The 17,455-nt window shown below is 36.1% G+C and overlaps 1 protein-coding gene across 1 annotated transcript; it reads left to right on the forward strand.

Annotated features, from left to right (window-relative positions):
• Window positions 1-11,510: 11,510 nt before the first annotated feature.
• Window positions 11,511-16,864, forward strand: LOC141611101 (transcription factor MYBS3-like). The gene is made up of 3 exons (XM_074429517.1): window positions 11,511-12,354; window positions 15,143-15,351; window positions 16,189-16,864. Exons 1-3 carry the CDS (start codon window positions 11,997-11,999, stop codon window positions 16,717-16,719), a joined length of 1,098 nt encoding a protein of 365 aa, XP_074285618.1. The 5' UTR covers window positions 11,511-11,996; the 3' UTR covers window positions 16,720-16,864.
• Window positions 16,865-17,455: the final 591 nt, after the last annotated feature.

The raw sequence follows: 17,455 nt of genomic DNA on the forward strand, positions 1-17,455 counted from the left end.
GCAAGAGTAGCAACCATGCCAACAATGCTCTCGGACTTGATTATCACTTTTGCAATGTAGAGGCTCGTTGTTAGACCTAGCAAAATCAGCCCAACCTGATTGGCCCGACCCGAAACCCGAAAATGACCCGAGCTTTCTATACCCGTAACTGACCCGACCCGAAAATGACCCGATCCAAAACACCCAGCCTGAATATGACCTGACAAAACATAACTCATAATGATTCGAAAATACTTGAAATGACTTTTTCTCTCTTATTCATTTAACCGAAAATGGCCCGATCCAAAATAACTCGACCCGTTTAACCCAAAATAGACCCGACCAACCAACCTGAGACCCGAATGCCCCTGCCCGATGAACTCGACCCGGCCCGATTGACCCATTTGCCATGTCTACTGTTGTGGATCGCAATGTGAATTGTGAATCGTAGCGCACTCGTACTCTAACCGCGTATAAGAGAGCATAGTCGCCTACCAAGATCAACATGCACAATATTTGCTTAAATTGGTCTTGCATAAGAATAATTGCGGAAATATATTTATGTTCCTTACTTCTTACTCCGTAGTTCTTAGTCAATTTTCTTTCCATTCTCTATTTCCTTTTTCGGTTATTCACAATAACCTTCCTATTTTCTTTTTTGGTAAGTGTTTGTGTGATCCAAATTTAATTGTATGGTGGGGTAGTGTATTTGTATGGTCCAAATTTAATTATATGGTGGGGTAGTGTGTTTCCTTAATTTTTGTGCCAAAATAAAATGGGAGGTTTATTGTGAATTAAAGGGAGTACTTTTTTTAGTCAAAATGATATCCGAGGAAAGTCAATGTTGGACTAAAATAGAGAGACGCACACGAAATAGAGAGTACGCGAAGGTTTATTTACTTATTCGTCAGTCTTAAATCTTAACGCGCACATATTTGATAACGTGATATGTGAACCATGGACGGTAGAATTATCATGTTTTTCACATTTTGGTCTCCGAGTGACGGCTTCAACACTTCACTCGATCTACTCCCAATTTATTTAGGACTCGTACGGACGTACACTACGGTTGTTGCACACTTGTAGTTGGTAACTTTGTCACTTATTTTCTCGTCTCAATTTATTTATCTTTAATTAAAATACTTCTTCTAGTGAATATAAAAGGTAAACAAATGATTAAATCCGAAGAAGTATTAGTTATTAAAGTCAGAAAATAAATAAAGTAATACGGAGTATGTTTTCGGGATGGTGAAATTTTATTTTTACTTTTGTAAAATGACTAAGCAAGTTTTGTTACGGGATGACTAAATTTGTAAGATTCAGATATATGTTTGAACAATCGGCATAAAATGAGTTATATCTAACTACTATCGCTAGTTTGGCTACATAAATATGTGGTATATGGGGATAGTGTAGATAGTGGCTTAACGTCTTAATCATCTGTTTATCTTTTATTGGTTGAATGATAGGGATGGAGGGAGTATAGAATTAAGCATTGTCCTTTGCAAAATTTAAGGTTTTAAGTCAAACTACAATTGCAAGATCCAGAGACATCATGTATAGAGGTTGACCAGAATATCCCCTACCGACAGTTGGAGTAATCTTGTTCGGGGTACTAAAGGCAATTTAAGGGGTTGATCACTCCTAAATTTGGCTTTTTCATTCGCAAGAGTCAGGAATCGAACCCCTAACCACTTGTTTAAGATATGAGTAATAATAAAGATGGATAATAAGATGATAAGATGCACTGTGATTAGCCATATATTTGCATAGACGAAGGGGTTAAATTCAATGTACCTTCCACGAGAAAACCACAATGGTACGGCTATCTTTATATTAAATTTTGGCTTTCCTTAATTTGCTCAGAGACATCATCCCCTATTTTTCGCCAACAAACAAACATCATCTTAATTTCCTTCAAGCTTTGTTCATTAGCCAGCGAGAGACAACCTAATAATATGATTAATTTCTAGTCTCAGTAACAATCTCTTTGTTACATAAGGCATTAAACTAATTGGTAATATGCGAAATTGTTACTTATTCCCTAGTCATTAAGTAATACGGAATTACGGAGTAATGATGAACTTGATCATGAGTAAAGAGTATATGGACTCGTCAATATCAAAACTATACTGAGTATATCGAAAAATTCTTGTCTCCTTCGAGAGGATCATAATCTTTATAGGTTTAGGTGTAAGGAGTACGGCCCTTTTAGAGCGCACAAAAATTTTTCATATCATTGTGTAGAAACATAGTCAGCTGTCTTTTCTCTACTTTTTACCCTCTGGCGTCTCCAAAATAATACTCCCTCCTTCCCGGTCATTTGTTGTCCTTTTTCATTTTTTTGTGTCTCAGTCAATTGTTGTCTTTTCTATTTTAAGAATGAACTTGATGAGTAATTTGATCATTCACACTCAATTTGGTCCACTTGTCATTTAGTAATTGGCCCCCTCCTCTTTCCTTGGTCTTTGTGTCAAAACCAAAGAACAACAATTGACCGGGACGGAGGGAGTATCCGTTTTCCTTTTCATCAAAAAGAGTTAAAGAGACCACCATCTACCCTTTCACAAAGACTTGTTAGAGATGGTTTTTCACTAAGGTCTTGTTCTTTTCGGTTTAATTTCAGTTCATATTTAACTTAGTTCAACCCACTTCAGCTCATTCCATTTTAGTTTAACTCATTCCAGCAACATTTCAGTTCAGTTTCGTTCCTTTAGCTCAGCACAGTTCAATTAAGTTTAACTCTGCTCAAATTTATTATTCTTATTGTTGTTGTTGTTGTTGCTGTACTGGCTTTCCTATTAATACAATTGTTATGTTTTTTTAGTTTTCTAGTTAATTAAGTTCAATTTAGTTAATCTCACCCTAGTCCAGTTCAGCTTCATTCAATTCAATTTAGCTCACTTCAATTTCGTTAAGTTTAATTCAGCTTCATTCGACTCAGTTCAACTCATTTCAGTTCAGTTCACCTACTTTCAGGCTTTCAACTCAACAAAACATAACCTAAATTGATAAACCAAGTAATGATGATGAACTCAATCATAACTAAGATTGTACAATCGTCAATATCAAAACTATGTTTTTTTTTTTTTTTTGGTAGCAAATATCAAAACTATCATTAGGTCTAAAACAAGCTAGTCGCCTCTCTTCTCTCTTCTCTCTTCCCTAATCCCTCTACAAAATCCTCGATGGTCATCTAAACACGGCCACCATATTTTAAGAAAGACATGGTGGTCGATCTCTAGGTACCATCTACATACCGTTGTTTTGTAGTCGTGACTCGTGAGACCCAAATTTAAATTTAAATCTTAAGTAATTATTTGTAATAGTTTTTTATTTAAACAAATTGATTTTATCTTAATTATGCAAGAATCAAGATACAAAGTACTCGTATCTATCTAGATGGAGTTGTTATTAAATAGCCCCTTCAACTAAAATAGTTGCTGCATGTCCAAAATTAAAGCTATTAAGGGTGGTCAACAAGGGTAAATGGTCGGTCATGAACAGTGCACAAGGAGCACTTTAAATCCACAAGTAAGATGGTCGAGTGTTAATGTTGTTTGCCAAAGTTACTTTGTTACGTACTCCTATTAAATACCTCTGCCGCAATAAACCGAAATAGATAATGCAATTAATGGCACTAATTATCTCCACCCTTGTTATTAGGAGAACATCATTAATATGCCAGCTGTCCGCCTATTAGTGGACAATAGATTCCACGTTTAAATACCCTTACCTCTGATATTGTACTATCCTTGTGACTCATTAGACATCATAAAAACAAAAAATAAACTAGCTGCTTTGTTGTTTATCCTCTATTAAACAATTTGAATTGGTATAGTGATTCGTATTCTCTCTTTATATCGGGTGGTATCAGGATGCATGCTCATGGTGGAACTGAATCCATGAGCTCACATAATTACACTAAATAATACTCCCTATACACAGGGGCGAGGCCACATACGGCTACGGTGTAGCAGCCGCTACACCAAAAACAAAAAATTCAGTTAGAATTTTGTGATTTGCTACACCAATATTTACGGTTTTCACACTAATTATCTATACACTTTACCTTGAGTATATATTTTGCTACACCTGAATCAAAATCCTGGATTCGCCTCTGCCTATACACACTCATTTTCATATGAGAGTAGTATTTTAATGAAATGGGGTGAAAATGAGTGTGTGGAAGGGGTATATATCTAGATCTGGTAAAATTGACCTGACCTGAATAACCCCACTTAACACCTGAACCCAAGACCCGAACTTGACCCGAAACCCGAATTGACTCGACCTACTATAACCCGACTCGAATGTTTATTGTTACAAACTGATTATTATTCATGAACAACTCGATAATAGTTGACCCAAAAAGGACCGAACCCGAAATAACCCGGCTCGACCCGAAGCCAACAAACCCAAAATTGACCCAACCTAAAACTAACTGTTACAGACTTACAGGGGGTCAATCATCACTTTTCCCTATATCTAATTGTTATTTAGTGTTATTTTAGCATAGCCGTTGTTAATAATTGTCAAAAAATAATTTTCAAATTTACCTATGACCAAAGTCGTTATTTCAAGTGATAGATGGATGTATCTTATTGGTGAATTTTTTTTTGAAGTGGGTGCTAAAAAGAAATTTAATTTATTAAATAACATTAAAATAAAATAAAAAAGAGTTTGAGTATAATAGAATCATATATATATTATATTAAAGCAATAACCGTCATCCTCTTTGATTGCCACATGTCATAGCCCCTTCAAATGCCACGTGTCACTCTCCACTTTATTAAAAAAAAAAAGGCAATCACGTAAACATTGTTAAAAAAACTGAAAGTTGTTGATTTTTTAACATATTTTTAAACATAGTTTCAGTATAATCTTTTAAGGAGATATTTGCTCAAGATTATATTTATTAACGGCATTTAAAAAAAGGAGGCTTTTTACTATTTAGTCACTAATTGGACGTAATTTTTAGTCTCTCATATCCTTATAATTTCATTTTATTTTTGTCTCTCATCAATTTCAAACATACTCATTGTGCTTCCTACTATTTTCGCATTCTTCATATTTTGCCATCTTTAATCCTTATATGGAGTATATTAGTTGTATATATGATATAGCTTTGTACGTATTACTCTATGTTTTGTGTATTTTAAAGTTGTATCTTCCAAGTTCAATCGCATAATATATTGCAGGGAAAGATGATACTCCGTATATAAAAAAATGGATATTGCATATCATTCTCCATAAAATCTCTATAAATAAATGGAAATGTTTATCGTTAACTATATTCATGTCTCATATTTCGATTAGAGTAAGTATTCGGATATCCAACGTATTAGATTAAAACTTTTGAATGTGCATGTAATGGTGTAGTGTTGGTAATTCGATTATATTAATAAAATTATTATGAATTTTTTTTCCCTAAAATCATTTCAAAATAGAAGTAGGGTAATAATAAAATGGAGTATACTTGGATATTCCCTCTATTTTGGTCAATTTATTTGCCTTTTGCTTTGGAGAAAGACAAGGAAAGAAGAAGGGTCATTATTAGATGACAAGTACAAAATGGGGAGAATTCAATTGCCTATTAAAGGCAAATCTAAAATAAAAAGATACAATTGATTTGTTTGCCTTTTGTTTTGGCAGAAAGACAAAGAAAAAAAGGAGTCAATTATTAAATGACAAATAGACTAAATTAAGTGGGGAGGATTCAATTTTTTTTGTTTTAACCATCAAAGATTAATCTAAAATATAAAGACAAACAATTGACTGAGACCCTCCAAAATGGAATAAAAAAAACCCCAGAACAGATCGAGTACCGACTACCTTTTCATAATCTTAATAAGTTTATCCTCCTTTTTCTATATCTATTTGCAACAATTATTTTATTAAAAACATTTTTAAAACTTCGAACATGGTATAATTCGTTTCTTTACGAAGTTATTAACATGATATACGACACAGGTGTAAGCATGATACAAGACCCAATTATAAACATGTAGATTATTCACGCTCATAAATATACAACATGGTTGTAAATATAATATGTAACACAAGAGTGATACTCCTCCTATTTTACTTTTATTGTCCTATTTTATCTAAAATTTATTCGAAATTAACTATCCTCTTTATAAATTTATTATGGTAAATAATTAAACTACGGATATTACCTTAAGTGACCACCACTTCCTCTCTCAAAGTGACATTGGTCTCATTCTTTATAATAGTAAGGGATAAGATTTTAATTTATTCAATTTTTTAAATACTTTCAAAATACTCTCATCATTCTGGTCAATAGTTATCTATTTTCTTTTTTGGGTGTATCGGTCAATAATTATCTATTTCTATTTTTGGCATATATTTGTATTTGACGCATTAATTTTAATTTTTATTCGTCCACACGTATAGAAATAACGGTTTTTCTAACATGTACCTTGGGAATAGAACGATAGAACGAAATATATATATAGATTAGACAAATTATTGTATTTTATTAAGGGACTCGCTAAATCCTACACACACTTTTACTAAATCCTACACAAAATTTACACTTTTTCCGACTTTGCCCCTCTCATCCATACCCACAAACAACCCTTAATAGAGAGAGAAATGAAGAATGTCTTCTACAATTCTACTGCTTAATTCACGGTGTCAGGGACGCCTCCGGCGAGCACAAACGACACATCCAATTTGACCATTAATTTCTCCGGCGTATAAAATTTTACCAGTAATGAAAAGAACGTCTTTTGTTGATGCAATCTACGTCACACAAATCGATTATATTATAGGGGACTCGCGCAACTATATCTCCGACGAGGAAAACCCTCACGCCGGCACTCTTCCGGTCACACTAACTCCCTCCAATAGTGACCCACGACGTCGTTTTCTGCAGATTTGTCACTATTAGTCTGAATTTTGATGTGACGGCGACGGTTTGGAGCCATAAATGGTGGGGTTTCGAATTTTATGGTGGGGTGCTATTTTCGGGAATGAGGAGACGATAACACACAAGGACACCAGCGAAATCTCCGACTTCCGATGCATCAACCGGTGAGACCAGAGGCGGTGACTGTTGCTAGGTGGCGACGCCGACGGGAGGGGTTTGGGTCATTGGGTATGGGGGCTATTGAGGGGAGAGAGTTATTTTTTTTTGTGTTTTAAGAGAAAGGGTATGAGGGGGAAAAAGTGACAAAATGTATATGATGTAGTAAAATGGTGTGTATGATTTAGCAATTGCGTTTATTAATGAATGACCATTAATGCATAAATGATTATTGTGATTCTTCTCAACCAATTCCATAAAATATATCAGATCACGAGTAATTAATAGATAATATAGAGTCATTAAAAAAATTATTAAAAAATCAATTTAAATACTTCATATTATTTTCAATTTATATAAATTGAAGTGACTTCAAAAAATTATCTACAATTAATGCATAACATTACGACATTGAAAGATAATGAGTAAATAACGTGTTAGTAAATAGAGAATGAATGGGTGGTGTTAATGGTGGGAGGTCGTTATAGGAGATGGGTCACGATGGGTAGGTAATGATGGGGTGGGGAGTTGCATAAGGCTACGAGAAGGGTTGGGAGTCACGCATGGGGTGGGGTCGGGCGGACGTATGGGGATGGTGGAGGCAAGAGGGAGGATGAGTAATTGGAGGATGTATGATATGGATTGCAGGGTGATGGTTAGCTAGGTAGCACGGACACTCCTCCAAACTAGCAGTCCCGTGTCCGACACCGTGTCGGACACCCGACACTTATCGGACACACGCCTAATCATGTTATTGTTTACACGAGGAATAAATTCTCAAAAGAGACTGACTAGAAGATTGGTTTGAGTGCGAAATTAGAATTAGTTATAGTTAAAGTCGACTTTTACCTTCAGTTACCTCAATTTAGTATCAAATACATTAAATTTAGAATCAAATACATTACAAAAATAAAATCATGCGTTATTTATAACCATAAAATATGTTTTTTTTTATTAAATTTAAATAGCGTGTCCCGTGTCCTAAATTTCATGGGATGTCGTATCACGTGTCCGTTTTGGTGCTACCTAGATGGTTAGTTGTGGGGGCTGCTGAGATATTGGTTGAGAAGGACGTTGTGGTTCGAGGTGTTTAGTGCAGTGCAGTCATCACTGTGATGAAAGGTCTGTTGGTGGGTTTCGAGGTTGTCAAGTCAGTGATAAGAGAAAAGGTAAATAATTGAGAGAAGAACTAACAAGCGGGGTAATATGATATAAAACGTATAACAATGAGTAAAATTAAATGTATATTGCGTAAATAAACAAGTTATGAAATCTACAATAATTTTATATTTACTTTTCAGATTTTGCTTTTCATAAGTTAAAAAATTGAGGAAAAAAAAAAGCAAAGTACTTCACAATTAAGCAACACAAACTTATAAAAAGTGTATGGTTAGACCATTTTCTAAAGTTTAATTAGTAATTTACTAAATTCAAAAAGCACGTAAATTTACTTTTAATAATACTTTACGTTACCACCCGTACAGTACACGGGTTCAAAAACTAGTTTTACCATAATCGGAGTAAATTTTTCGTCCTAATCAATAATTTACACTTATTTTATTTTTCTGTATAAAGTCAGTGTGAATTATTAATTGAAATAGAGGGAGTAGTAGTGTGATGTACAAGTGACTTTTCATTTTCATATTAAACGGATAATTTATCCAAATGTGAGCACCAAGATAAGATAATGCGGATAATCAAGAAAGCTGGACTTTTGACGTGCATATGTTTGGCTTAGAAATACCTTAGCTGCTAATTAGCACGTGTTTTAGAAAGGAAACCCCGTCTCACGCTTCCACGTGACCATTTATCATCCTTTGATTTTGGGCTTGCTTAGCTAAATTAATTACTGTAGCATTTACGTTGCTATCAAAAGTAAGTGCTTAATTCCAATTGAATGATGGACTATGCCTTAGAAAGTTAGAAGGGTATTTATACTCTCATTAGCTATGTGTCATCAACAGAGCTAATAAAAGTTGACTCAATTCGAGAAATTCACCCCCAAATGATCTGAAATCTAACTTTACATAAGCTACACTCGACTTGACCCAAAGTTAATTTGAGTACCGATAACAACCAATTTATCCTAACTTGAGCCAAACTAAAACGGACTTAAAATGGCTCATAATCTGATAATGACTCAACCTGATAAATGACTTGATAAGTAAGTGATAGCTAGTAAGCTTAAATGATCAAATACATCAAATATAGACATTTTTTTTCTTAATTATTTTAACTTTAAACTAAAATATATGCACATATAAATAACATTAATATAAAATTAGTAGTTCACATATAAAAATATATCAGATCAAGTATATGTTGATTGTCATAGTCAATAATGACCCGAACCGAACCAGGCTTGCCATTTGGATGGCCCGGCAAATCATGACCATCTTAAATGTTACAACTAGTATTGCTTGTGACGAGCTAATCCTGTCACAAGCTTGTGACCTCTCATAAAAAGGGAGAGGGGAAAAGGTGGGGCACTTCTCATGTGCTTCCCACTCACTTCTTAATGGGCATTTTATGAAAGGAAAAGGTATCCGTCACAAGCTTATGACGGATATCGCCCGTATTCAATGAGATTTTGTGTAAATGTTATTATTAACTTGATGCAACCTGAAATGATATGAACACCTATTCGGCTTTGACCAAATCCATAGCTAACCCAATTCACCAAATTGCCACCTAGATTAGTTTAATTGACAATACAGTCTGCAGATTTACAAGATCCCCTCCAAAAATTCTACAGTAGCATTGTAGATTGGCATCGGATCTTTATATGTTGTCAGTCCGTCTTACTTAAGACTGTCTTATTTCAGACCGCAATAAGACCTCTCACAAGTGAAAAACACATAGATGGTGGGACACCCCCATATGCTTTCTCACTCACACCTTAAATGGATTTTTTGTGAGAGGAAATAATATCCGTCTGACTATTTCTGACGAATATGACAGTCTGAAATAAGAATTTGGGATATCTTTTAGATTTGCTTTCTTATTTTCACATTCATTTTGCTAAAACAAACAAAATGGCATTCATATCCGACTTGATATCCTGTAAGGCTGTAACTCTCTCTCCTAGTCCTATCTCATGTATGCAAGGACGAGATATGTTTGATTACTCTCAATTTAAGAAAACAATTTAGTTTGACTTTATTACTCCTTTCCTATCACACAAATGATAACATTGACTTTTTCACGCTTGTCGAGATACGTTTTGCAACATAAATATCTTTAGTTACACATTATTAAAAATTATAAAAATTTGATATTCTTATAATTCACGACGATAAATCAAACAAGATCTCATATGACTATATTTTGTTTTATTGATTAAGAATAATATCGAAGATTTCATACGACCATAAATAGTGCCAAGATTCTCAATATTATCATTGGTGTGGTATGAAGAGGTATCTTTTTTTTTTTTTTTTTTTTTTTTTTTTTTTAATATGATCACTTCTCTACCTCCCCATTTATATCCATTGCTCGACTTATTCCCTCCTATTCACTACAGTATGATATCACTTCTTTTTCTTATAATCGTTTTACACGTGGCCATAGAGCCGAGCCACGGGGCAAATTGGGCTCGGGCACAAAACGACTCTTCTTCATTGTCGGGTTGGGTTTCAAAATCAGTGGCCTGATTATGGACCACTAGGCGGTGTCGGGCCATGATGAGTTGGACTGAGCCTAGTTTATTTTTTTTTATTGTTCTAGTGTTGTGGTCGGGCCAGCCAACAGAAAGGTGACATTGGTGCGACCTTATAAGAGACGCGGTCTGTGCTGGACCATCACACAGACTGGGCGGGCTACAATCTTTTGGCCCGTCGGGCCAAGCTAGCCCGCATCGTTGGCCAACTTTGGACATACTCATGTTATTATCATTTTAGTCGGTTTTTTGTCTGCACAAAAAGTCAAACATGTACAGTAATATTTATTCGAGTTTAAAAAAACCTAATATCCAAGAAATCAAAAAATAAAATAAATCCCCCACCTTAAATCCCAAAAAAATCCTCAAATTATCCCACCCTAAACACCAATTCTTATTTCAGACCAAGGCATCCGTCTTATTAATAAGACGGATACCATATTCTCTCACAAAATACCCATTTAGGGTGAGTGGAGAGCACATGGGAGGTCCCACCTTTGTCCCCTCTACCCATTTCCTCTCACACAACAACCCGTCTTAAAATCCAACCCGTTTTAAGCAAGACTTACTCCACCCTAAAAGCCCTCCTCACACGTTACACCCACTCCACAAAAGGATAGTGATAGGGCGCCACCGGGTGACGCCCAAATTGGGTGCCACCCTCTCACAACCATTCTTAATTGATGGGGTCCCCACTCACCCCATGTGAGAGGGTGGCGCCCAAATTGGGTGTCACCCGGTGGCGCCCTTTCATTTTCCCTCCACAAAATACAACCCAAAGCACTCAAAAAGTCCAATCTATTCACCCAATCAACCACATTAACATTAACATAAACACCAAACAACATAACAATATCACACAACCGCGTTTTTTCTTCATTTCCTTTCCTTAAATTCCTCATTTTTTCCCTTAACCCAAAATCTCCTTTGATTTCCTATCCACTAATCCCCCTTCCTCAATAATCCTCATTTCCTCCCCCACATATATAATCCCTCACTCTCCCCCTAAAGTACGTCTCATAAAACCGTCTCATATAAAAATCGGCTATTTAACAATCCCCTAATCCCCCTTATAAACCCATCAAAATCCCCATCACCAAATTACCAAATCATCAAATCATTTTATCAAATTAATTAATCAAAAGATAATTAAAACACAAACCCACCTAACAAAATCCAATCTTTTTCCAAACCCCACTTCAAAGTTTTCCACCCACATGCAAATCTAAAAAAAAAAAAAAAACCAACCTCAAAAAACACAAAAAAATCAAATCTTTTCCAATTTTTCTTAATTTTTTTTTATTTTTAATGACAAGGCGGTGTTCTCATTGTTCCAACAATGGTCACAACTCCCGCACGTGTCCAACACGTGCACCCACCGCCGCCACCGCAAACGGCGGTGGTCATGGCGGTGGAGGGGGCGGGGTGAGGTTGTTTGGCGTGAGGTTGACAGATGGGTCGTTCATGAAGAAAAGTGCAAGTATGGGTAATTTATCTCATTATTATAATAATAATCATGCGTCACCATCCTCGGCTGCTACGTCACCGCAGCCGGACCAACCCGGTTCGCCTGCCCATGACCCGGTTCGTGATGGGTATTTGTCTGATGATCCGAATCATCATGTGTCTTGTTCTTCTTCTAATCGTCGTGGTGAGAGGAAAAAAGGTTGGTCTTTTTTTTTTTTTTTTTTTTTTTTCATAAGATTAGTTAATGTTATTGTTTTTTTTGTTTCCGGATTTCGATACCTTTTTACCAGGTGCGCACTGGGTAAATCTCGATATACGAGAATACGTGTTATCTATGAATAATGGGTGTTTTATTAGGAGTGGAAAGATTTAATTTTGTTGATTTTTTTTTTAAATATTTTGATTATACATTTATGTGTTGATGGATAAAGTTGATCATTAGTAATTTAATATCTTATGTTTTTTTTGTGTGTGTGTATATTTATGTTGGAAGTGATTCTATTGCATGTTGATTGTTCAAACAAGTTTACATTTTATTTGAAAATGACATGATCCATCTGTTAGAAGGCCCATAATTTCGGCGTAAATTCGGGTTATTTCTGTGAATGCATCAACTGAGTAGAAGTGTTTGTCAAGGAATGTTAGGTTTATGATCCTTGCCATCTAAGCTAGCTGATCGGAGTTGCCCTGTCTTTTAAGAAACTCATGATTTTCCTTTCGAGTTGTAAAGCTACCCACCAATTGTACCCGTCTTCTTAATCAATGAGATTAAAACGGTTTAAAAGTTGCGAAGTTTGTGAATTTGTATGTTCACCAGGAATACATCTGAAAGAATGAGATAGGTAAGTTGACCCTTATTTTCTTATCGGAAAAGAAATACGTGGGGTGATAAACGAGTAGGTGGGGAACAAATCTAGGAAGAGTTATGTTGGATAAACAATGAATGGATGACGAATAATTTTAGTATGGTTAGGAAGCCTTTTGGCATTTTAGGGAGCACAGGTGATCCACGTAAGGGATTAGTTTAATGATCGTGTTTGATAGGAGGGCGGTGTTGGTGGTAGGTTATTACGCTTTAAAGCCGTATGTGCATTGATTCTAGACTGTAGAGCATCGTTAACACTTTTGATTACCTGATATACATGTGGTCCTAATAAATAGAGGCAAGAGTTTTATGGATATAGCACCTTATCATAAACCAAGTGGGTTTGTGTTGTTGCTTGCATGTAGAGAAAGAGTGGCTTTAACAAGTTGCAGGGTCATGTTGTCTTTTCTTTGGGTTTGAGGTTATGGTCTTGTGGGGACCTTGTAATGCATTTAGGTTTGTGTCAATTCCATTGTGTTGGACTAGGTGGAGGTTTTTCTGGTTATGATTGGATTGTGTTGTTTAGGTCAATAATGTTAGTGACGATAATAATTTGATCATTCAGGTTACGAGTGCATTATTGACGGTATAATCAATTTGTGTCTTTTACTCGTTTGGTTTGGCGGAGATGTGGATTGAGTTGATTTTTGGTTAGGTTGGTAGGTGATAGTTTTTTTGGGTACTTAGTTATAGCTTCCCTGAATACGGACTCTCTAGAGGAAACAAAATAGGCGTTCAACAAAAAGATACAAATAAAAAGATTTTGACTTGGACGAGTTGTAGCTTGGACACTTATCGCCTGTTTTACTTGATGTTGGGCGCTTTATAAATTAGTCAATATCGAGTGAAGCCGTGTAGAAAAATAATGTGACTTTTATCGTCGGGCGTTGTTGCTTAGTCATGAAAAGGGTGACAATTAAGTTTGTGAAAGTTTTATTGGTTATGATTGGCTTGTGGTTGTTTAGGTCAATAATGTTTGTGACGATAATAAATTTGATTTTTCAGGTTACGAGTGCATTATTGAGGGAATAATTAGTTTTTGTCTTTTAGTCGTTTGGTTTGGCGGGGATATGGATTTAATTGGTTTTTGGTTAGGTTGGTAGGTGATAGTTTTATGTGTATGTAGTTAAAACTTGTCCGATACTTGAGTTGGGTGCATTATAAATCAGTCAAAATAAGGCGGCTTTTACCGGGGATTGTTTCTTAGTCATGAAAAGGGTGACAATTAAGTTTGTGGAAGTTTTGTTTCTGTAACTTTGTTCTCATAGCATTTATATTCACATGTTTTGTTATGGTTGCTACTATGATTGCTGTTAGTACAGATTTATCGTATTATGTTGGTGTCTTGGCATTATCATTGTCAGTGGTAATTTCTGGAGATCGGGATTTACCATATTGTGGTGAAACTGAATTGTGCTGCAAAATTGAGGTGTCTGTGCTTGTATGGCCAGTGTAAAAGATGGAAAAAATATTCATGGTCAAGTGGGGACTTGGGTCTAATACAGTAATATTGATTGCGCATGAGATCCTTCGTGATTTCAAAGACATTTTCTCAAATCATGATCCCGGCAAGGGATTATTTGCTGATGCTCGTTTTATATAAACAGTGAATCTTTAACATTGCTTCTCGTGGTTTATGAGAAACTCTCGGGTCGCAATGAGAGCACTATGTACGGGTGGGGTTGTTACTATTCATTCGACAATGTATCTCGATTCCACGTTTAGGGGTCTTGTTCTTTTTTACGAGTCAGTCAAAAACAGTCTGTTTTCTAGCAACAGCTGGACTATGCAATTTCTAGCAGAATTATCATTATGTTTATGAGTCAGTCAAAAACAGTCTCCATGTGTTTTCTCACATACGGGTAAGGCAAAGTACATGTAACTCCCTTTTAAGGCCTTAACCCTTATACCCACCGCCCCCCTAGGCGACGGGCTTGAGGCACTAGGTAATGTTGTTTATGGTGTTACCAATCTGGGAGTTGCAGTGAATTTGGAGATACTCTGATCTCTTTTGATGCTTTGAGGGACTGTGAGGACTTGATTTGCGTGCATAGTGTGCACAGAAGTTCCATCATATCAATTTCTTCACCTGTTATTTACCTACTTCGGATTTTTCCTTCAGGTAAACCTTGGACGGAAGAGGAGCATCGTCTTTTCTTAATCGGTCTTCAGAAGTTGGGTAAGGGAGATTGGAGAGGAATTGCAAGAAGTTATGTAATATCTAGGACGCCTACCCAGGTGGCGAGCCATGCCCAGAAATATTTTATCCGTCAGAGTAATGCAACTCGTAGAAAGAGGAGGTCAAGTCTTTTTGACATGGTCCCAGATATGGTTAGTGTTCTCTATCTCATAGTGTAACTTCTGTTTCGACCCATCTCTTGCCTTCTTTTTATTCTGATTAGCATGTGTATGTAAAATTTCATGGAAGTTGTAAATTTTAGCAAGGTCTAATATGGTTCAATGTTTATGACGTAAAAATAATAGTTGATACTTTTGACATGAACGTGAGCTCCTGGGTTAGGAACCCATGAAGCCCATGACATAACTCACTGTCTGGAATAGATAACAATGGCCGTATAGTTTTCTAGAGCGACTTTTAATAGTGCGTAGAAGATTTGGAGCTTAGGTTTTGAATGTCTCATTTGTACTTTCTCGGTTCTGTTGGATTGTTCTTCTGTCCTTTTTTCTTTGGGGGACATCACATTAGATTGTTTAGATTTCCTTTTCTGTTAAGTAGTCTCTTTCGGGCACAATAACTCTTGTCAAAATTCCCACAGCCCTACTTGCACATGCCTCGCCTGAAAACACGATCCGAAAGAAAATATGAACAATCTAAGTCAAGTACACAGCATAATGGGAGGGAGTATTTGCTTGTGCTATCTAGTTTACTCTATGTGCTACGGGGAGAAAATATACGATATATGGAATTTCGTAGTATGGTAGAAGATGCGTGTAGGTTTTGAAACTATTTAACTACCTACTCCGTATATCTCAACCTCATATGATACATAAGTGACTCAGCTTTTCTCTTCACAAATTAACTCTTTATTTTAGTTCAGTTCAGTTCAGATCCATTCAAGTTCAGTTCAGTTCAGACGGTTTTGAGTCCCACTTTGATACTCGCAAGTTTTGAACCATGTTGACATCTGTTTTTATTTTATTTTCCAGGTAGCTGAAGGGCCAGAAGGGCCAGAGAATGTGCCTGAAGAACAATCATCACCTCCCCAACCCTTTCTGAGAGAAACCGATAGTTGTAATGCTCTACCATCCCTAGATCTCTCTCTGGGTACCGAGAGTGAGCCCATGGAAACAACACCCACCGAAGAAGTACAAGAAACCCAGGAAATCCCGGCATTGCCGCCTCCTATCCCGACTTTCTTTATTCCCATTCCATATCCACCATCATCCTGGAAACAAAATTCAATCCAACCCGAAATTGAAATCTTACACCATCAGGTCTTAAAACCCACCCCAGTTCACCGAACAGACCCAGCCAATGTTGACCATCTAGTGGGTATGTCTCAGCTCAATCTCAGTGAGACTGAGAACGGGTTAGCAGCAGGTCAACCCCAACTATCTCTGAGTCTACTCGGACCTTCATCTCGACAATCAGCGTTTCATGCCAGTGCTCCTGCTGGTACTAGCTCCGAACTGCAGGAAGGGAAAAACAGTAGTAGTAGTGTCATTCAAGCTGTATGAATATTTAAAAAAGATGGAAATATCGAATAAGTTACTATAGTTTTTAGGATTTTTGAAGCTTTATTCATGTCTTTTAGTTTATAATTATAATGAACATGTTGGATTAAATTTCATTAGTTCATTCACATTCTTTCTCTCTATTACATTTAGAATCTTCACATAACTGGAAAAAACAGAGGGAGCTAAATTTCCTTATCTTTTTGTATACCATCTTTCTTGTAAGTTTTTGTAGTTGGGTTCCTATGGTTTTTTGACTTTCTTTCTTACTACCATCTCTAATACTCCCTCTGGCCTCTGTCCCGGTCATTTGTTGTACTTTTTCATTTTTGGGTGTCTCAGTCAATTGTTGTCCTTTTTATTTTAAGAATGAACTTGATGAGCAATTTGATCATTCACACTCAATTTGTTTCACCTGTCATTTAGTAATTGACTCCATCCTTTTTCCTTGATCTTTGTGTTAAAACCAAAGGACAACAATTGACCGAAACGGAGAGAGTAATTATTGGGGTAGATCGTCTTACCGTATGAGACAATCCTTTTATAGATAGAGGTACTCATTTTTTTTTTTGATAGCTGAAAAGCGATAAAAACACTCATTTATTGAGTGTAATAAATGAGTATTTAAATACTAAAAAACCGTCTCACATTATAAGATGGTCTTTGTATTTGTGTTGGTTTGTGCACTAAATTTCCTTTTATAAAGGGCCCACACAGATGTTTAGAAGGATTACTATAC

This window comes from Silene latifolia, chromosome 11 (genome assembly GCF_048544455.1).
Source record: "Silene latifolia isolate original U9 population chromosome 11, ASM4854445v1, whole genome shotgun sequence".
Classification (NCBI taxonomy): Eukaryota; Viridiplantae; Streptophyta; class Magnoliopsida; order Caryophyllales; family Caryophyllaceae; genus Silene; species Silene latifolia.